Source organism: Lottia gigantea, assembly GCF_000327385.1.
Source record: "Lottia gigantea unplaced genomic scaffold LOTGIsca_80, whole genome shotgun sequence".
Taxonomy (NCBI): domain Eukaryota; kingdom Metazoa; phylum Mollusca; class Gastropoda; family Lottiidae; genus Lottia; species Lottia gigantea.
This window is the reverse complement of record NW_008710663.1, coordinates 853,725-874,994: the sequence shown is the minus strand read 5'-3', so window position 1 is coordinate 874,994 and position 21,270 is coordinate 853,725. Positions and strand designations below refer to the sequence as shown.

Here is a 21,270-nt window from a genome sequence, read left to right as displayed (position 1 = left end):
ACCAAACCCTTTCAGATTCCTTGTGGCATTAGGACCAAACCCTGACAGATTCTTTGTGGCATTAGGATCAAACTCTGACAGATTCCTTGTGGCATTAGGATCAAACTCGGACAGATTCCTTGTGGCATTAGGATCAAACCCTTACAGATTTCTTGTGGCATTAGGATCAAACCCTTTCAGATTCCTTGTGGCATTAGGATCAAACCCTGACAGATTTCTTGTGGCATTAGGATCAAACTCTGTCAGATTCCTTGTGGTATTAAGATCGAACCCTAATAGATTCCTTGTGGTATTAAGATCGAACCCTAATAGATTCCTTGTGGTATTAGGATCAAACCCTGTCAGATTCCTTGTGGTATTAGGATCAAACCCTTTCAGATTCCTTGTGGCGTTAGGATCAAACCCTGACAGATTCCTTGTGGCATTAGGATCAAACCCTGTCAGATTCCTTGTGGTATTATGATCAAACCCTGACAGATTCCTTGTGGTATTAGGATCAAACCCTGACAGATTCCTTGTGGCATTAGGATCAAACCCTGTCAGATTCCTTGTGGTATTAGGATTAAACCCTGACAGATTCCTTGTGGTATTAGGATCAAACCCTGTCAGATTCCTTGTGGTATTAGGTTCAAACTCTGTCAGATTCCTTGTGGTATTAGGATTAAACCCTGACAGATTCCTTGTGGTATTAGGATCAAACCCTGTCAGATTCCTTGTGGTATTAGGATCAAACTCTGTCAGATTCCTTGTGGTATTAGGATCAAACTCTGTCAGATTCCTTGTGGCATTAGGTCGAATAAGGATCATACCCTGGTCTCGTATCATAAAGAATTCAAAAAAATGTTTTAAAAGATTTTTTAATAAATGATACAATAACAAAGGTCAAAACTCAAAACTGTGTGAGCATCATAAATCATAAGATGGACGATTGGTAACATCAGCAACATAACATTTAGTAAGCTACTTGAGGATACTAGTTGTCTGGTGTGAGGTTAAACATAATTAATACAGACAAATAATTGTTTTAAATGCCAAAATCATGACTAATTATTTGATGCCAGTATATCCTATTTCAGCTGTTAGAGGCTATACATGTACACTTTTAAGAGGTAGAGTCACTGTTCAATTTTGTTCACTGGATACATTATTTCTATAATACAAAGAATAAGTAACAATGGAGGTTTATCAAAATACTTTGTACAAAAAAGCAACTGTTTCAGAAGGAAAGACGGGCGTAAAGTCAAGCTATACAATATTTGAAACTAATGTGTCGAAGTGAAACATTTGGCTCCTCACAAAATCCTAGAATGATACTGATATTTACCCTTGTTACATTTATAGTAATTCTATTGAATATTGACCAATGGACGTATTGAATTCTCATCCTTATTTCCATGACTTGTCATGCATGTGCATTTTCTACTCAAAAAATAAATCCATCTTGGAAAAACATTAATGAATCATTTTTCCCCATTTCTTTTCAATTCAATATATTGTGTGTCAAGTATTCAGTCATATCTGGCCAGGCACTGGTTCATCAGAGCAGATTTGTAATATGATTACTTATCCTGAACCACAAAAGAAACATCGGCATGACATCCACCCCTTTTAAAACTCTAGTTTTGCTCAACCGAGAGAGAAATGCCATATTCTGATGTTGCTGAGCGCACGTGCTTTTCGGCGATTTTAAATAACAGATAAAATAGGTCCCAGATGGAGTCGAAATGGATGAATCCCATTGCTTGCAGGATTATAATATTGTACTGGTTTTAGCTGCTGCAGAGAGTGAATGCTGATCCTTGGATGTTACAGTGCAACATTTCTGTAGTGGTTCAGTATATTAAAAGTGATGTTTAAAGTATATGAAAAGAACACAGGCAATGATAAAAGAAAAATTTAAAATGAAACTGTGTCCTGTATATTTGATTATATTTATTTATATTTATTTATGTATATAAAAATAGTAATATCAACAATGCTTTAAAAGAGTGCAAATTAGAAAAAAAAACTATTGCCATGACACAAGCATAAATCAATGCACATCCAGTCACATAATGGTTTAACTATATACATGCTAGAAATGGTTAATATATAAATGAAAGTTCTTATACAGTTGATTCATTTGTTTAATGCAAATTGCCTTTCATTCGATGAATTGATTGGCATTTAAAAGGTAATGGTGCAGCATATTCAAACATGTATATTTCTGTACATCAAAGAATCAGATTTTCCTCTTTACTTTTAGGTAGTTTATTTATGGTCTTGATTACCAATTGTTCTACTGTTCATGATGAAGTTTGGATATACGTTACTGTGCCAATATCAATTGATCAAATATATTAAATGGGTCAAGTGATAGACAGAAAAAAGATTTGAGATCATGTGAGCAAAAAATAGATGTCCACAAAATAAATAACTTAGGAATGTACACATGTTGAAGATTCTGATGTTAATTCTAAGGCCTGTAGCATATCATCCAATTCTTTCTCTAAATTATTGATATCTGTCTGTAGTTGATTCATTTCTGTTTTCTGTGCTCCATAGAGAGTTATCATATCTGTAACATTATAAATATAATATCATATTAGTAATGTGGTGTTTCTGCATGGATGATGAGTTGAAAAACGCATAGTGGTAAAAGGTGTTCCCTGTTGCTTTTTCGGAAACATACAAAAAGAAAATATCTTCAGCAAATACGATTTTATAAACATAAAAACATAATAACAATCTACATGATATAATACTAATTTCCTTAAAACCAATATTTCAGAAACACCAAATCTTATGAAAAGCATGTGAACAAATAGACCCATAAATAATGGATCTAAATTTCCTGAGAAGGCATAAAACACAGATATAGATGATATACCCACAGATAGTGGCATGTCCAACACCAAGATACATTTACATTTCCTGTGCGAGATTATAACACAGATTATTTTTTGGCCCATGGTTGTCCTGTACTTACTTGTTATATCTGCTATTTGTTGAGCTTTAGACAAATCACCGATAACATTATCCAAGCTAGTTTTAGTTGTTTGTAGTTCACTCACTGCTTGGTTGGTACTTTTGGAATCTACATCTGTATTTAATGCTGTCTCTGTGGCTGTATACTCTCCTTGTTGCTAATATTAATAAGATAGATACTTTGAGGGATATTGAAATATACTATTATAGCACAAACATGCAAAGAAATAAAGGCAATACATGTACCAAAATAAGTATAGCCACATGTATGTGGAAGCTGATATGACAAAACCAGTGAGAGAATGGGAACATGTGTCTATACATCCAACCACAATCTGAAGTTTCATAAATAACTACAAAATGTTGATATAGCGAAACTTGACCTGTTTTGCAGCACAAACAACTAAAGATCATCCGAATCAGCTTTATCATCAATACTAACATTACCAAGTTGCAAATATAAAACGAAGCAATTGACTTCCATGAAATGTTCCTGGTTAAAGAACATACTTCTCTTCACTTCCATAGCATCATAATATGATTTGACATAATATATTACCTTTTCAACTTCTTTAGCTTGTTGTAAAGCAACATTAGCAGTATTTCTACTAGATTCAGATCTACTTTTAGCATCACTATAACACTGACTAGTCTTAGCTATAAAACTTTGTACATTAGTTACTTCTGCTGTAGTTTTAGTTACTAGCTGACCAACTTCACTCACTTTAGAGGATGCCTGAAAAAATACAATTAGTAAATTCATGATAGATTGAACAATATACTGATTTGAACAATTTTGGTATTGGTTGACCAATTTCATTGGCTGTTTTACAAATTCACAGTGGGTGAGGTGGTTGACAAATTTACCAGTAATTAATGGTGGTAGACCAATATGACAATATGTGTTGGTGATTCAAAAATTGGTCAATGGTTGATGTTGGTTGACAAATTTGACAGATGTTAATGGTGGTTTATCAGTTTGACAGTGGTTAATGGCGGTTTACCAGTTTGACAGTGGTAAATGGTGGTTTACCAACTTGACAGTGGTTAATGATGGTTTACCAGTTTGACAGTGGTTAATGGTGGTTTACCATTTTGACAGTGGTTAATGATGGTTTGCCAGTTTGACAGTTTTTAATGGCAGTTTACTAGTTTGCTTAGTGGTTAATGATGGTTTACCAGTTTGACAGTGGTTAATGGTGGTTGATCTGATCTGACATCAGATAATGGTGATTAACAAATCTACCAATAATTAATAGTGGTTCACCAATTTGGAAGTTAATCTTGGTGATGGATAAATTTAACAGTAAATGTTGCCAGTTGACCAATTTGAACACTTTGACAATGGTTTATGGTGGTTGACCACTTTGACAGTGATTAATCATGGTTGACCAATTAGGAAGTGATTGATTTTGATAGACCAATTTGACAGTGATTAACGTTGGTTTACTGATTTACAACTGGATTCAAATGAAAATGTAGTTATTTAAATAATCAAATTCTAAATATATGATACCTAAATAATTGAAGGTTGAAAAGTCTTGTGTTTTTTTATAATATGCAATAAAAGTATTACAAAACTGATTTACTCCTGAAAATAATGGTATCATTCAATCTAATTTCTGAATCTGAAAGCTGTTTGACAGCAAAAACTCTATATTAGAATTTCAAGGTCAATTTTGAAAAAAAAGCTTAAAGTAATATGTCATTTCAGTAATTGCTATTATTGCATATTACAGATTTTGATGTTTCATTGCTATTTCTTGTTATATGTTAAAAACAGTTAATTAAAATATTGTCTTTCCCTACACTGTATGTACCCACAAAACGAAATATCTCTACTATTCCTAAATTCTAAAAGCAGGGGGTAAAATAGGTAGGAGAAACTAAAAGGAATTGTAAATGGTTACAGTATATACTGTGATAATTGCCCAAACATAAATGAAACTCAATATCTACTTGTTATTATGTTACGTAACATTTCATAGTGAAGAATATCATTCACAATACACATAGTAATAATAAATGAATTCCATTTATAATACAAATAAAACCACAATTTTATTTTTTAACCATTCTATCCCTGAAGCTTGTCTACATAGATATATAAAATCTATCCCTATAACCTTGTCTACAGTTTGAACCCAACAGAAAGTTGATACTTACATCGTTTTTAGACTAATAAATCAAAGTTAATTATCAATTTTAATCAAAACAGCTTCTAGTGGTACAAATTCTTCTAATTGTTTTCTTTTATAATCAGACTCATTTGCATTTTCAGTTTGTTCTAGGTTTGGGACTATCTGGCCCAGATCAGACCGATTGATAAACACAATGTGGGTATTAATAAAAAAGCCCTTCACCATCTTGAGTAAAATTTTAAAGTAAAAATGAACAAATATTTAAAAAGTAAAATCAGCTTACCTGGCCTATAGCATTGTAGATTGTATTATTAAAGGAATCAGTTTCAGTTTTTAAAGTTGTAGCATTAGCTCTTAAATTGGAAGCATCATTAATATTTTCCTGTATACCTTTAACTTCTTCTAGAGCTGTTCTTGAATCATCTCTGAAAGAAAAGTCTTATATTATCTAAAAGTTATATTGTTGTTCTAAATCAAAAGTAAATGGGTTGAAGTTCAAACCAATTTGTTTCAATTGAATTGAGGAAAGTGTAAAAGAAAGTCTTTGGAAGTAGATTGTCAAGTGACCCAATGAAATAATGTAACTGTTATTATTTAGATTAGTATATGATCGTTTTTATTTTAGTATTAATGCTAGCATAGTATAACTAATAAAAACATGTATGTTAATTTAAATTTTTTTGAATAATGTTTAAATACTTACAGAGCCTTTTCAGTGATATTGAGCACATTTTTAGCTGTCTCTAAAGCATTTTGAGCATTCTGATTGGCTTGAGCTACATCAGCATCAGATATAGTGGTCTCTCGTATCTGTGTAGTGATTACTTCTAGCTCTGATTTATCACGAATTGTGACATCATTAACTTGTACCACCATAGTTTTAATATCTGCTATTTTATTATTGATATTAATTAGTTGTTTAGAACCATCTAATACAGCTACAAATGCTCCAGTAATATCATTAAATGCTTTGTCTGCTGCAGCCTTTAAAATATACAAAGAAACAACCATATTTTACAAGGATAATATCTTGTTTTTGTGGATCTACCTGCAGCCTATGAGATATGATAAAATAGGAAGAACAATATTTTACAAGAATAACAACTAAGGTTGTCCAGGATCCTGTTCAGATGGTTCTTTGTCAAACCCACGGCATTGATTAAGTGACAGCAAAACTCTACATATCAAAAGACTTATGAGAAAAGGTTTTATATAAATCATTTCCAGATATAAATCATGTTTGAAAATCTAAAAGAAGTAAGATTATGTATCTGAGTTTTCAAGTCCACCAGACAAATGTGGAAGACCAAACACCATCCTGGATGGAAAAGAATGATCAATTCACTGCATCTATAAGTCTCATTCAAGCAGACAACAATCTGGATTCAAACATGAAGTTTATTACCTTATATTGACGAACTAGATTAAAAGCTTCAGTTGCAATAGTTGACAGACCTTTAGCATCAGAATAAGCAGTTTGACTCTCTTGTAATTTGGTCTCAAGTCTTGTTTTGACCTCATCTGTTTTCTGTATAACTGTATTCATTGTGGTGTTAGCTGATTCAAACTGAGTTGTCATTTCAGTGATGATGGAGTTCAGTTCTGTCAACAAGGTTCTTGCTGATGTCAATGCCTGATTACCATCGGATAAACTCTTTTCGTTCTCATTATATCCTGGTAGAAAGGTATCATTATAAACTGTAGAAGCTGTATTGAAAGTTTGTTCGGCTACAGTAAGAGTTGACATGGCCGTCTGTACTCTAGTTCTCAGTTGCTGTGTTGTCTGATCAGCAGATCCAACCAGAACAGACAACTCTTGTATATGAATAAATGATTTGTTAGCTTTATCATAAGCAGCATTAATCTGATCGGTCAGTTCTGTTAATTTTGTATCCAATGACTCAGCAGTATATGTAATATTGTCTATTTCAATGTCACCATTAAAAGAAGCAACAGAGGCTAGAGATTCTATAGAACTATTCAATCTTGTTTCAATATCCATTAACATAGTACTCAGTTGGTTAACTTCATTGACAACCTGTTTCATATAAATAAGGTAAAATGAATTTCAAGTCTTGTTTGTATATTATAATATATTAATTATTAAGAGAATTGAAAGTAATGCTGTATCACTCTATGTTGTTGTATAATAAAAGAAGTAAGAAGACACCTATTAAAGGAGCACCTTCACTATCCATTCGACCAATCATACCTTAGTTTCAGAAACAGGAAGTTTTTTAGCTTACATAATCAGTATTAGTGTTCACAACTCATCATCGAAATTTGAGCTTTCAAATCCATCGAAATCGAAATCTGTATCCATTCTAGATCCTTTTACTATATTTAGGTGTTCTTCTAATAGAGTTACAATATGTTCTCTTACACATTACACATAAAAAGAGAGGAAATAAACTCACCATGTTTAGTTCTTGTGTTAAATTATTAACAATGTTGGTAATGTTTTCAGCTCTTGATACAGATTCATTGGCATTTAGTATACTAGTTTTAATATTATTTAAATCATCGGTTACAGACTCTCCTGTTTTAAAACCTACAAATACAATATATAACTTTCCGATAGGTTTCTTCTGAGAATAAGAAAGATCTTAAAAGCTCTCTGCTAAAAATCTTAAGGACCTTTTAGTAACTAGCAATAAATTTTGTTTTTGGACCTCAGGGAAATTTAATTGAAATAAATTTTTAACTGAAGATGCTTTTGCAGACAATCTGACTGTCTAAAGTTTATCTTTTGTATTCATGTATCAATATGCTTTAAAAACATGTTTTTGGGGTTTGTTTTTGCATGTGGGATAATAGGTATTCTTACCATAATTTGCCCAAATATCATTAGTTTTCTTTTCTACATCATTAAATTCAAGTCCAATATTATCCATTTTCCGTGCCCAGCCATCAAAACATTCTCCACATAACACACAATTGGGATACTTTCCTAAAAATATTTCAATGATATAATCAATCAATTTTGATTAGTTGAATATCTTTTTCTCCAAAAATTCAAGTTTTTACAAATATAATAATTGCACAAATGGATTTCTCCAGAGTTTGCCATTTTGCATTATTTCATATATCCTAATTGGCAGAGGAACAGCTCAGTTGGTACTAAGTTGGATTGTCTGCTAGGTGATAAAATGCATGAACCAGACTCAGTCTGTGGACTTTCGACCCCTATCATAGAAGAGCAAGACTAAACAATAACAATACTCACCAATATTGAACACACTGACAAAGCCTGAGTATGTTTCTGTAATAGAAGTTCACAAAACATATGATGAAAATACAAACAAACCATCACATCCAAAGCATGGTTACCATTGACAACATGAAAAGGAGTAAACAGGAATCATTGCCAGCTTCAACCAATATCTAAGAGTTGCTCAAGATCAGGGTCGTAAATTACTGACAATCATAATTTCTAATCAAAATCAAAGCAGACGGCTCAATTTAGATCATCATGTTCTAGAGAGAAAACTGGAATACAGGAATAGATGGTAATTGAAATAGTAAAAAGAGAGAGCTGACATACCTTTTGTATTTTTGGAACAAGTATTACATGTACGACCTATAATACCAGGTTGTTTACAAGTACAGTCACCAGTAATTAAATTACAAACACCTTTAGTACCACCAGTTACTGTAGCTTCAGCTGTTCCTTCTTCAGTACATCCACAGGCTGTAACAAATCATTTATAAATATGGCACTCAAACATGTCCAAATTTCAAAGTACAGTAAAATTTCAAAACATTTGGATATGCAACACAAAAGCTCCACAGAGCAATCCACAGAGCAATATTTTTGCACAAAGGTATGTGTGAAAAATTCACTGGAAGTTTGAACCAGTTTTGTTCAGATTTGTAAAAACTATACACCAAAGAGACATTTGTCCCTTAATGTATCTGGAAGTTTTAACTTAAAAAAATCTAGTTGTTAACTTTGACAAAAACATTAACTAAGTTTATGTACACTTTCAAAGTTCATTAATGTTTTACAAAAAAAGGCGGAATGATCACCAGTTGTGTATGGTTTCGAATAAGAATAGTAGTCATAAGTATTGAACGTAATTCTCAGGTCACTGAGTACTGTTAGAAACTCATGATCATTTCCATTATTAATGGCAACCATACACAACTAGTAATCGCTATGGTATCAATATCTTATTTTAAGTTTGGTATTAATATTTGAAAACTATGAAGTAATTTAGAGGACTTACAATCACAGCCTGTTACAGTATTTAACTTATAGAACTGAGCTTGACAGGCATCACATTGTCTATTGATAACATTAGAACGACAAGTACATTGTCCTGTGATCTGAAATAGAAATCAAACAGCTTTCAATTTCTCATTCCAAAATGATCAGTGTATGAATATCATGTTTTTATAACTGAATCATTTTTTCTGATCATCTTTTTGACTCTTAATAGCTGTCTTGTTTATGCTATCTCACCCATTTGGAGCCCTTTATTTGCCATCAGCAAAATGATGAATCAACAATTCTGATAATTGCTAAACAATGGATCTCGACCTTAACAATGATAACAGTTGTTGTCTTCGTCCACTTGTTGCTTATAGTGTAAAAATACTTTATACATTTCTGAGAGATTAATGCCCACGGACAAACATTTGAGCCCTAAAATATTACTTACAACATCACAAGATAAACCTATAGCTCCTTCAGCATGGCAATCACACATCTGACAACCAGTACCACTTGTTAAATTAAATGAATTGGGTACACATTGATCACAATTAAATCCTTGTACATTTGGATAACATTCACATTGTCCAGTAGCAGCATTACATTTACCATCAGATCCAACAGAATCACAACTACATACTAAAAATAGATAAGACAAAATCTTGAAAGAATTGGTATAGTCTAGAATTTATAGTAATTCATGTGAAATACATTTGTTTAAAATTTAAGATACGATTTATTTCCAGACTGCGAAAGAGTCATCTCAATTCATCAGAGATGAAAATGCTCATATAATATAATATATGCAAAATTAAAAGTAGGCAACATTATTATAGATTGGAATTTAACATCTCCCCTACATTGATGTTTCCATGATGCATTACCTTAAGAGAAATGAACATTCCACAAATTCAATTAAATGTGTTGACTCAAAAGAATCTTATTTGATAACATGTTGTACGTAAAACAGGTAGATACGCATATATTGCCTGCTAAAATAAAATGAACTTACGTTTACAATCATATGTCATAGCATCACCAAAATATTTCTCTGTACAGATATCACATTCTTTACCAGCTGTATTGTTTCTACAGTCAATACATACACCAGTTGTTGTATTACATGTATCAGCTCTGTCATTACATACGCATGGTACACATTTACCTCCTTTTACCTATATGGTATACAAAATGCTCAAATGTCAAAATTGTTCCTTGATTTAAACATCATCACAAGTTAATTCTCACAAAATTTTAAATCAAATATGAGATTTTTCAAAAAAGATGAGCATCAAAAATTAAATTTTCAAAAATATTTCATCTTGATTGTGTGGTGTAATGGCAGAAATTATAACTGGAATTACAAATATTTATTGCCACAAACTAGAGTAATTTGGATTTGAACATTATTCTTGATTTGTTCATGTAAAGGGACAGATGCACCATTTTGGGGGATTGATTTCAGTCTTATACATGAAGTAATAAAAATGTACGAAAATCGCATAATTCCTTTAAAAATATTTCAAACTAAGAATTTTACTCATTATTTCTATATATGTCCTTTCTATAGTATCTTAAATTGACAAGTCATCATTTTCACATTCAATCGTGGATAATTCTTGGCACACATGGATTTGAAGGCTCAAATTTTGACGGTGAGTTTCTGAGACTAAACGTATGATTGGTAAAAAAAAAATGGTGCATCTGTTCCTTTAAACTCGACCCTCTAAAGATGAAGATGTATTACCTGAGCATTTTCTGGTTCTCCGTAATAATTTTCCAGACAGATCTCACAGCGATTTCCTCCATGACCTTCTGAACAATTAATGCATTTCTGATTACCATTATCAAGTTGACAAGTTGTAGCAAATACATTCACATCTCCTTGTACTACATTACCAGGGCACATACATGGTTTACAATCATCTATAAATAGAAAGTAAGGGTTAACACGATATATTCTGTCTGAGAATGAAAGCTTCAAAATATTCGAGAACGGTGCATAAAACACTTTCATAGATATCAATAATAAACAACAGAAATAATTTAGCCCTCCAGTTTCTGTATCAAAGTCCGATAAAAACAACCGAGAAAAGTAAATGAGATATAGTTTTCTTTACCTCAAAGACGTGAAGATAATATGTCAATCGTACATCTGTGCAAATATTTATAGGAAAGATTCCTTAGTGGCTGAGTTCCTGAGTACTTACTTGCTGTTCCAGTTGTGGCATCACCAAAGTAACCATCCATACATAGTTGACACTTGTCTCCTTTAGTATTATGTGTACAATTACATATACCAGTTGTATCATCACAAGGACCAGCACTATGGCCATTACAACCACATGGAATACATTTAGAGAATGGTCCACCATTGGCTTTCTCTCTCTTAAAACCATCTGCACAACGCTCACAAAATTCTCCCTAATGGAAATAAATGTTAACTTACAATCCTACCAACATTTCAAGAGCTACATTTCTTGGTAACTTATGTCATATCTGAACAATGAAATGGATTGTCGTCTGTCAACAATTAGGTGACAAAGGTTTGAATCCTCCTCAAGGTTATGATGCAACAGCACCTTCTTCTTGAAGTTGGCCATTTCTTACCTGATATTCTGGTGGACAGTAACAAGATTCTACATTATTAATAGGTTGACTACCAGTGGTGTTAGTTTTACTAGAAATATAGAGATCAAAATCATATAGGTCGGTTTCAGCATCTGTGGCCTATAATAAACATAAAACAAATTATTTTTCAATTATTAAATCATGACACAATATCTTATATTATATTCTAGGATTCTAATCATTATTAGTAAAGGGTGTTAATATATAATCGTGCCAATATATTGTGATCATTCTTTTCACTTGCAATGCGTTGATAAGGGGGAAAGAATTGCAGTTAGATTCACCAGTGAATAGTAGACAATAATCAAATTTGCAACCATTTGTTGTATTTTATGAGCTTTCTTTATTTCCTTGAATCAATAAGGAAGTCCTACAGTGGCTCGTATACGACATCGTTTTATTTTTTTAATTTTGAATTAAAAAACTGGAATATAATTATAAACATAATTTTGAATTAAAAACTTGTATTTTCACCCGGGTGAAAATTAATTTTCAACCAGGTGATAATTCAATAATATTTAATTAAAAACTTGAATTGTCACCCAGGTGAAAATTAATATTCACCCAGGTGATAATTCAAGAATTTTGAATTTAAAACTTGAATTTTCACCCAGGTGATAATTCAATAATATTTAATTAAAAACTTGAATTTTCACCCAGGTGTGAAAATTAATATTCACCCAGGTGATAATTCTAGAATTTTGAATTTAAAACTTGAATTTTCACCCAGATGATAATTCAATAATATTTAATTAAAAACTTGAATTTTCACCCAGGTGTGAAAATTAATATTCACCCAGGTGATAATTCTAGAATTTTTAATTAAAAACTTGAATTTTCACCCGGGGGAAATTAGTTTTCACCCAGGTGATAATTCAATAATATTTGATTAAGATTTTTGAATTTTATATATTGAAAGTTTATTTTTTAAAGAAAAAAATATTTTAGCAGCAATTTTATATTTGAACGGAAAAGTTATTAGAGATTAAACGTCTAGTGTTTAGTCAATGTTGACCATGCCGCTATGTATAATACACGTGACTACATGCTAACCACGTGATAAAGAATCATTAACCTTTTTTCAACAAAAAAAAAATTAAATAAAAATTTGAAAAAAATAATTCAATATTATGGAATTTTCACCCGGGTGGAAATTCAAGTTTTTTATTAAATATTATTGAATTATCACCTGGGTGAAAATTAATTTTCACCCGGGTGGAAATTCAAGTTTTTAATTCAAAATTCTAGAATTATCACCTGGGTGAAAATCTGGGTGGAAATTCTAGTTTTTAATTGAAAAATATGTTTTATAATAATATTCCAGTTTTATAATGATGTCGTATACGAACCACCGTAAAGTTCACTGTAAGCCAATCAAAACTTTGATTACACCAAACTACATGGGAGCAACCAGTATAAGTAATTTATAGTGTATCAAAACAAATCTGATGATCAAAATTGTTTAATATATGTCAATTGTAAGCTTTTTACAGAAAACAAGGCAACATATTCAACATATAAGTCAGATGAAGTCATCAAAACATAGATGAAGTAGGTCTACTTACATTGCTCCATTTTCCTCTGACTTTAATAAAATCAATTCCTGAGAGAACTTGTATAAACTGTGTATAGGTTGGTCTAACTTTATCAGTACCATTGATATACCACTCACTTTCTTTCATTGTTATCTTTGTTAAAATAAAATTATATGAAATTATTGCATTTGTCTTTTACCAGAATTTGGATTGGATACAATCTATCAGTATTTATATTATTCTTTCAATTGTTATTTGAATGTTTTAAGATATGATGTCAAGTTTTACAAAAATTCCACATCATCAATTTGTATGATATTTTACACAGTAAGACACTGTTAACATTAGTCAGTTTTTACTATTTTATATTGAAAATGGTGGAATCCTTATTAAATGAGACACTAGGCAAAGCTATGAAATGTGCAGCCACATGAAGTGAAGAGAAGCAGCTCTAAATTGTCACATTACTCTCAGTTTTCAATTGTCTCACAATTCAAATTTAAATTGCCTCAAGAAATCTAATTGATTAATACAGTAGTTAGAAGATAAACCAATCAGAGTTCATATTGGCTGACCCTGATCTGAAAGTTGTGATGAATCGGACTTACATTATAAGTTGTTTTTTCTGTACCAGGTAATGCAATATCTTTAGCAAGAACAAAGTCTGTATACTTCCCTCTAATACAGATATCACCTTCTGTATAGTTACCAAGAAGTTCATCATGGGTTGACAGACGTAGATTCATAGTAAAATATTGACCATAAGCACTACGCTTGTCACCCATGTACTTTGCTGGTGCTTTAAAATATAGATGACTTGCATCTAGATATTTAGCAGTATTTGTAATTCTCATAACAATACTAAAAATATCAAGAAAATAAAAAATATTGGGACATTATTTCATTTAGTCGAAGCTCAATTTGTGTGGATATCTATTCTGAAAGGATCAATGGATGGCAGAATTGAGTTTTATGAGCTTGTTGAAAAATGGTGTAAATGATTGTGTTTTTTTTTTACAAAATCATGCTTTCAACAATGCCACAGACAAGAAAACACCCATGAAATTATTGAAAATTTCAAAATTATTACTGGTTTTGTTCCATTTCTGGACATTTTAGATTCCACATCATACAATTTACTTACTCTATTCCAACATATTCATCATCTACAGTAATACTGTTGCCTTCACTGTCCACACCTAACCAACGTTCATCTACAGCACTCTCATCTTTTATTGACCAAGCACTTGATTTCACTGCCTGAAACCATCCTTGACCAGTTGAACAGTTAGTGGAATGTCCACTACATAGACATTTGATACAGCCTTCATCACTCCATCCACCAACACCAAAATAACCTTGATAAAAAAATTCATTCATTTCAATTTTCCCATACATAAAAATAATTCACCAACACACGATGTCAAATATCGATGGCAAAAAGTAAAGAAGAATATGGCAAAGTACACAAGTTTATTAAGTAGATACAAAAACCAGTGGCAAATACACTATATTTTATAATTTTAAACATGCCATACCACATCAGCAATCAAAAGTTTTGGACTTCGACTCAAGAGATTTAATTAGACATCAAGTATATTGGGTTGAAAACTAAAACACAGCGATTGTAAACTGAGGTTACTATGGGTTAAATATATAAGCTTAGACCTTACTAAAATAAAAATAATTTCATTTTTAAAAGAATTGTAAATTGGAACATATCTTACCATCTACACACTGATCACATTTCTCTCCTGTTGTCATTTCTCGGCAAGTACATTTACCAGTACCTGAATCACACACATTATTAATACTGCCTTCAGCATGACACCCACATTCAGTACAACCATCATTAGTTAAATTATAAAACCTGTTTATAAAAATACATCATTATCTTCAGTTAAATTATAAAACCCGTTTATAAATGTATATCATTATTTCAGTAGAGTTATAAAACTTGCTTATAGATATATACTATTATTGTCAGTAACATTATAAAACCTGTTTATAAAATACATCATTATCTTCAGTTAAATTATAAAACCTGTTTATAAATGTATATCATTATTTCAGTAGAGTTATAAAACTTGTTTATAGATATATACTATTATTGTCAGTAACATTATAAAACCTGTTTATAAAAATACATCATTAAGGTCAGTTATATTATAAAATCTGTTGATAAAGATATAATTTTTGTACATATGAACATTTTATATTAGGAGAGGTTTTGTATAGGCGAAAGTCTGTTCCCCAATCCTTTTCATATTTATATGAGATAAAATAAAGATATAACATTATATGTTACATGTTATTTTAGTTAGATTATAAAACCTGTTGACAAAGGTATATCATTATTTCAGTTATATTATAAAACCTTATATATATTGATAACATTTTCTTCTGAGTTAAATTATAAAATAAATCCATTATGAGAAAGCTTACAAAAATATAGCCATCCTCAGTTATACAAGAGCCGTATTCAGTATTATTATCAAACTACAATTACAAAAATTGGTATTCTCAAATAAATAACAGAAACTTTCTATAAATTTAGAAGTATGTGTAAAAAAAGTCTTACCCTGGTAAACACTGGTCACAATTCTGTTGACCAATTCCTGGTTTACAGATACACTGTCCACTATCAGCACATGTATTGTTGACAGAATACAACATATTACAAGTACAATCTTGACATCCATTTCCTGGCAAAAACAATAATATTTCATTTCATTATGGTATGGTCTTTCTGTTAAATCAAATAATGCATTAACTTGAATGTTCTTAGTCATTCATTTCCATCATGGATGATAGGACTTATTTCCTATCTACCTATATGTTTAAGTTTGTTGATATCTAATTACTTTTCTACCTACCTTGATTAATCCAGCCCCGTTGTTAGGGTGGGGTCCGTAAGGCTGGGCCCCAGCAATTGAGAATCAAGCCCAAGCAAAACCTTCTTCAGTTCAGCAGAGATTGATTCATTTACAGTGTTTTTGTACAAAATCAAACAGAAATGAGTTCTGTTGGCCTGAGTGCACAATCTGATCCCCTGCACCAATTCATTTCTGGCAACGGGGCTGGATAAGTCTACTAATGTAGGCATTGATCTAAATACATGGCTCATTTGTATGATTAGTAATCATTTAAGATTTTGAAGTCTGACTTTCACTCAGGAGGAATTGAAAGCTACAAATGAATTGATAAATACCTGAACTCAGACCATACTGATCTGGTAGACACTGATCACATTGTTTTCCTGTTACATTAGTTTTACAAGAACAGTCACCAGTCATATTACATGATTGTTTTATAGATCCCCCTACATTACAATTACATACTGAAATAAACCATTCCAATTGTCATGACTATTTAGGTAATTTCCATGTGCCTTGTATGTGATAATCATAACACTTTCTTCTCAAAAGTTAACCAATTTTTTTTTTCTAAAAATATTTTCTAATGTCTGCAACTTATAAGTATTAAGACTGGCGTTTAATATTAACTGTTCTGAAATGCTCTTATTGCGAAAATGACTAACTACTGGTAACAGCTTTAACTAGATAATCACAGATTCTAAATCCCTCAGATCAGATCCAGTTTTGTTGAAACATGAGCTGATGGTAAATTGTTTGGCTCAAATCGACTTTATTAGATTCTGTTAGAAGGTGTCACTTGCTTGCAACCACTGAAAAATCCAGTTGCTCTCAGATTCTCTAAGTAATATAGATCTGAGCTTTTGTCAATTTAATTATGAAATTAAGCAACAACCTACATCAAGAATACATCCAGAATAAATAAACCATTTGTTTGGTTGATAGATGATATCACAAGAGGTCCTGTTTCTACATAAATTATGTTCAGGGCACAATTTCAATGTTATTCAGTTATAAAAAATTAAAGGAATGACAACCAAGTTCTTAATCTATGCATAAATGTACTATAGAAATGTTTTTTTACTATTGATATATGCTACTTACAAGTACAGCCATTTGTAATATCAATACCATAAGAATCTACCCTACAAATAGAACAATCTCTCATAGTTACTCCTTCTTTACAGTCACATTGTCCACCATATTGATTACAAACAGCAGTAGATACACTACCTTCACTATTACAATTACATGCTGAAATACAAACAGTTGGGTATAAAACTTCATTACATTTTAAAAGGACATTGCCTTCAAAATAGTTGCTTCAAACATCAATGACGTAAAAGTGACCATAAATTTCCTCTGTGAGCTTTTTATTTAATTGTAGGGAACTAAGAGCTGAAATAAAGTTAGCAAAACTTTACAAGGCCTAAAATCAGCATAATTATACCACTCCATCATAAGACTCTGTTCAAATAGTCCATCTTATTTTATAGTTACTATTAATGTTATACTATTAAACAAGGAATGTTCACAAATTCATAACTTAAATTTATAACTTCTTTATCCTAGAGCTCATCCCATTCTGCCGACAAGGCTTACGTGTAACACATGTAAGTAAATTTAATAATTCAAACTATCCTTACGCATTGCTCCACCAATCAACTGAGTCATAATAGAGTATTCTAGTTCTGTACAATTTAAACTTTGACGGTTTGGCATATTAACACCAAATGAGGCCTCGCGACATGATGTTATTTTTTGTTTCATCTTATCATCACCACTAGTGTATATTTGTAATGTCTCTAACACAGGTAAAACAACAATCTGGAAAATAATTGTCATTCAAATATAGGACACTTTCTTAGGGTTGTTTTTAACCAGATCGTATGTGACTGTGATCTTCAGATAACTTAGCTATTTCAGTCTGTGTCCCAACTAAAGTTATACACTGAATCCACAAGCTCAAGACTGTGGCTCCGAATTCTTCTAGTTTTTCTATCGTCACTGGCCAACTTTATAGTATAATACTTCCCCTTTTCTTTATTCTATGATGTCTAAGTTCCAATTCAATTAAGAAAGACTATAGAAGATATTAAAAGACTTACAGAATCTATGAGAAGACTGGAAGCTGCTGTAGTAGTTAATGTTAAGGTATATTTCTGGTTGAGTCTACCACACACACGAGCTAATATCAAACCACCTATAAATTAGAATTAGATGGTTAGTAGTGAGTTCATTTCTAGCTTTAATGGTTAGTACTGAGTTCATTTATAGGTGTAATGGTTAGTACTGAGTTCTTTTCTAGGTTTAATGGTCAGTACTGAGTTCATTTATAGGTGTAATGGTTAGTTCTGAGTTCCTTTCTGGGTTTAATGTTTAGTACTCAGTTCATTTCTGGGATTAATGGTTAGTACTCAGTTCATTTATGGGTTTAATGGTTAGTACTAGTTTAATAACCAAGTGTAATGTTCAGTACATTAAATGGTCAATGTTTGGTCCACTTCTTGGTCCAATTGCCATTACTTTCATTTCCATTTTTTTTACAATAGTTAGTGCTATGTCTGCTTCTTTGAACTGTGATTTGTAAATTACCTCAACATGAAAGCATGAAACAAGTTTAGAAGAAGAAACAAGAGGAGATGGATACCTCTAGATTGAGCTTGTGGTATAGCAGCAGGTATAGCCCACACTTTATCAGCTGCTATTGAAGCACCATTACATTCATATGGTACACCATTAAGTTGTTTAATATCACCAGTAACACCATTAATAGCACTAGAACTCTACAACAATCAAATATTATCATTTAGGGCTTTTGAGCAGTCACTGACAATCTGGAAACTCTGATATGCCTATATATTTTAATGGTAACTGAATATTTATTATGTGATGTGTTTTACACAACTTCGAGATACAGATCCACCACCCACAGTTACTGGCTATATAAACAATGTCAATTCAATCTGTCAAATGCAATCAGAGGTTCTCTTACGAGTTCAATCGCAATTGAAAGTTGTTTTTTCCTAAAAACAAGAAAATACTGTGTCCTACAACATACCTCATATCTAAGAACAATATCAAACTCTTTATTCAACTGTGTATCAAATTCTAACTGAATGGTATTACTAGCTGGTAGAGATATTAAACCACGACCTGTTACTGTACCATCACTAACACCTTCACCAGGTCTATCTACTTTATTCCCTTCCTGAAATCATAGTTCACTTGTATACATACTCCAAATGTTCCACAGTTAGTTTCATCTATAAAGATCTACCAGTGACCTATGAACTCAATTTCTTTACCACTAGTGGTTTTTTAACTACTGGCATGTATCAATCACCAGATATAATAGAATAGCTAATCTTAATGAAATAAATGCTTGGAGTGCTCAGGGAAGCTTAAATATTTAAGTTAATGCTCCGATACAACTTATTTCAATTATTGAATCTTTCTTTGTTTTTGTTTGTTTGTTGATTTGTTTGAGCATCAACATTCAACAAATTGCTGTAATGTCAAAAGCAATTAACCAGTACATGAGGTTTACCAAAAATTATCTCTTAAAAACTATCATCTCTAATCTAATAACTTGAAATACAATAGTTGACTAACAATTCTTACTTACCAATATCCCAGTCTGAAATTCTGCTTCAAATTTGAAATAATCCAGTTTGGGAGCAAAATACCCTGTAACTGTGGTCCTACAGTCTCTAGTTGCAATATTATTAAGACATTCACACTGTCCACCATTTGTTACATCACAGATATTAGACTTAGAGGCTCCTGGATCACAATCACATTGGGTACAACCATCTTCATTCTCACTAGTAAGATTAAATGTTTCAGCCTTGAAAATAAATTACAAATACATGTACTATAATTTTAATAGATCAGTTTTTGAAAACATTCGATACATCACATTCCATAATACTGCTGGGATGTTATACCAGTGAATTGATATTACATTGTGATACTACATGCCATGATATACATATCACTTGATAATGTATCAATACTTGATGATACTGGGCATTCATGTATACATGTGTAACTAAAAACATCGACGGAAGAAAAGTTATTGACAATAAATTTCTATTAATAAGGTTATATTTTTATTTCAAACTTGAATCTTAAAAGTGTTACTAATTATCTTTTACCCAATCATGATTCATATAGTATCTTGGCCTATCTTTCATGACATAATTTGGTAATAACCAGCATTATCAAATGCTATGAGCATGAAATGTAACTAGGAATGGATGGTATCTACCAAAAGTATCAATTGCACTGTATTTTAATCAAAGCCTAAACATTTGTATCTTTTGATCAATTAATTACTAAGATTGATTAATATATGACTATGTGCGCAAAAAAATCTACCACATGTACAAAAGAATTCAACAAAATAGAATTGTATATGTTCATAATAGACAAAAATACACAAATTTGATCTCATAACACTAAACCATATATTTGTAAATATTTGATATATCTCACCATACAACTGTCACATTTATCTCCAGTAGTGTACTTCTTACAAGGACATGTTGATGTTGTTTTATTACAGACATTACTACCACCTACAGTACCTTTTGTATCACACTTACATTCTGTAAATCAAATAATATCATACAATCAATTTAATAAATAATCAACAATCAATATAAATCATTAATAATATATCAATATACACTCATATTCTGTTAATCATTAATAATATGTAACATTCACTCACATTCTGTAAATCATTAAATAATAATATAATATCATATACTCACATTCAATAAATCATCAAATAATATAATAATATCATACACTCACATTCTAAAAAATCATTTAATAATATAATATCATATACTCACATTCTATAAATAATTAAATAATATAATATCATATACTCA

General features: G+C 31.4%; 3 protein-coding genes across 3 annotated transcripts in view; 1 reads left to right on the top strand and 2 right to left on the bottom strand.

Moving 5' to 3' along the window:
• Window positions 1–22: 22 nt before the first annotated feature.
• LOTGIDRAFT_82970 (hypothetical protein) lies at window positions 23–247 on the top strand (the record flags this gene model as incomplete). Its single annotated transcript, XM_009067160.1, has 1 exon — window positions 23–247. A coding segment is annotated over one exon (225 nt), but the record flags the coding sequence as incomplete, so codon positions are not given.
• Window positions 248–312: 65 nt separating this feature from the next.
• LOTGIDRAFT_58049 (hypothetical protein) lies at window positions 313–762 on the bottom strand (the record flags this gene model as incomplete). Its single annotated transcript, XM_009067152.1, has 1 exon — window positions 313–762. A coding segment is annotated over one exon (450 nt), but the record flags the coding sequence as incomplete, so codon positions are not given.
• Window positions 763–2,417: 1,655 nt separating this feature from the next.
• Window positions 2,418–21,270, bottom strand: part of LOTGIDRAFT_168935 (hypothetical protein) — a gene marked incomplete at both ends in the record, with an annotated part of 27,518 nt that continues 8,665 nt past the window's right edge. The window contains 31 exons of the mRNA XM_009067221.1: window positions 2,418–2,557; window positions 2,969–3,125; window positions 3,527–3,703; window positions 5,392–5,533; window positions 5,812–6,092; window positions 6,514–7,146; window positions 7,526–7,659; window positions 7,936–8,058; window positions 8,335–8,370; window positions 8,653–8,799; window positions 9,338–9,437; window positions 9,773–9,963; window positions 10,337–10,499; window positions 11,072–11,250; window positions 11,535–11,748; window positions 11,935–12,054; window positions 13,521–13,643; window positions 14,099–14,351; window positions 14,635–14,848; window positions 15,218–15,360; window positions 16,072–16,195; window positions 16,702–16,830; window positions 17,471–17,620; window positions 18,013–18,193; window positions 18,475–18,569; window positions 19,017–19,152; window positions 19,428–19,577; window positions 19,995–20,216; window positions 20,977–20,979; window positions 21,105–21,107; window positions 21,191–21,193. Coding sequence (XP_009065469.1) covers window positions 2,418–2,557; window positions 2,969–3,125; window positions 3,527–3,703; window positions 5,392–5,533; window positions 5,812–6,092; window positions 6,514–7,146; window positions 7,526–7,659; window positions 7,936–8,058; window positions 8,335–8,370; window positions 8,653–8,799; window positions 9,338–9,437; window positions 9,773–9,963; window positions 10,337–10,499; window positions 11,072–11,250; window positions 11,535–11,748; window positions 11,935–12,054; window positions 13,521–13,643; window positions 14,099–14,351; window positions 14,635–14,848; window positions 15,218–15,360; window positions 16,072–16,195; window positions 16,702–16,830; window positions 17,471–17,620; window positions 18,013–18,193; window positions 18,475–18,569; window positions 19,017–19,152; window positions 19,428–19,577; window positions 19,995–20,216; window positions 20,977–20,979; window positions 21,105–21,107; window positions 21,191–21,193 — 4,866 coding nt within the window. The remainder of the gene's footprint in view (window positions 2,558–2,968; window positions 3,126–3,526; window positions 3,704–5,391; window positions 5,534–5,811; window positions 6,093–6,513; window positions 7,147–7,525; window positions 7,660–7,935; window positions 8,059–8,334; window positions 8,371–8,652; window positions 8,800–9,337; window positions 9,438–9,772; window positions 9,964–10,336; window positions 10,500–11,071; window positions 11,251–11,534; window positions 11,749–11,934; window positions 12,055–13,520; window positions 13,644–14,098; window positions 14,352–14,634; window positions 14,849–15,217; window positions 15,361–16,071; window positions 16,196–16,701; window positions 16,831–17,470; window positions 17,621–18,012; window positions 18,194–18,474; window positions 18,570–19,016; window positions 19,153–19,427; window positions 19,578–19,994; window positions 20,217–20,976; window positions 20,980–21,104; window positions 21,108–21,190; window positions 21,194–21,270) is intronic.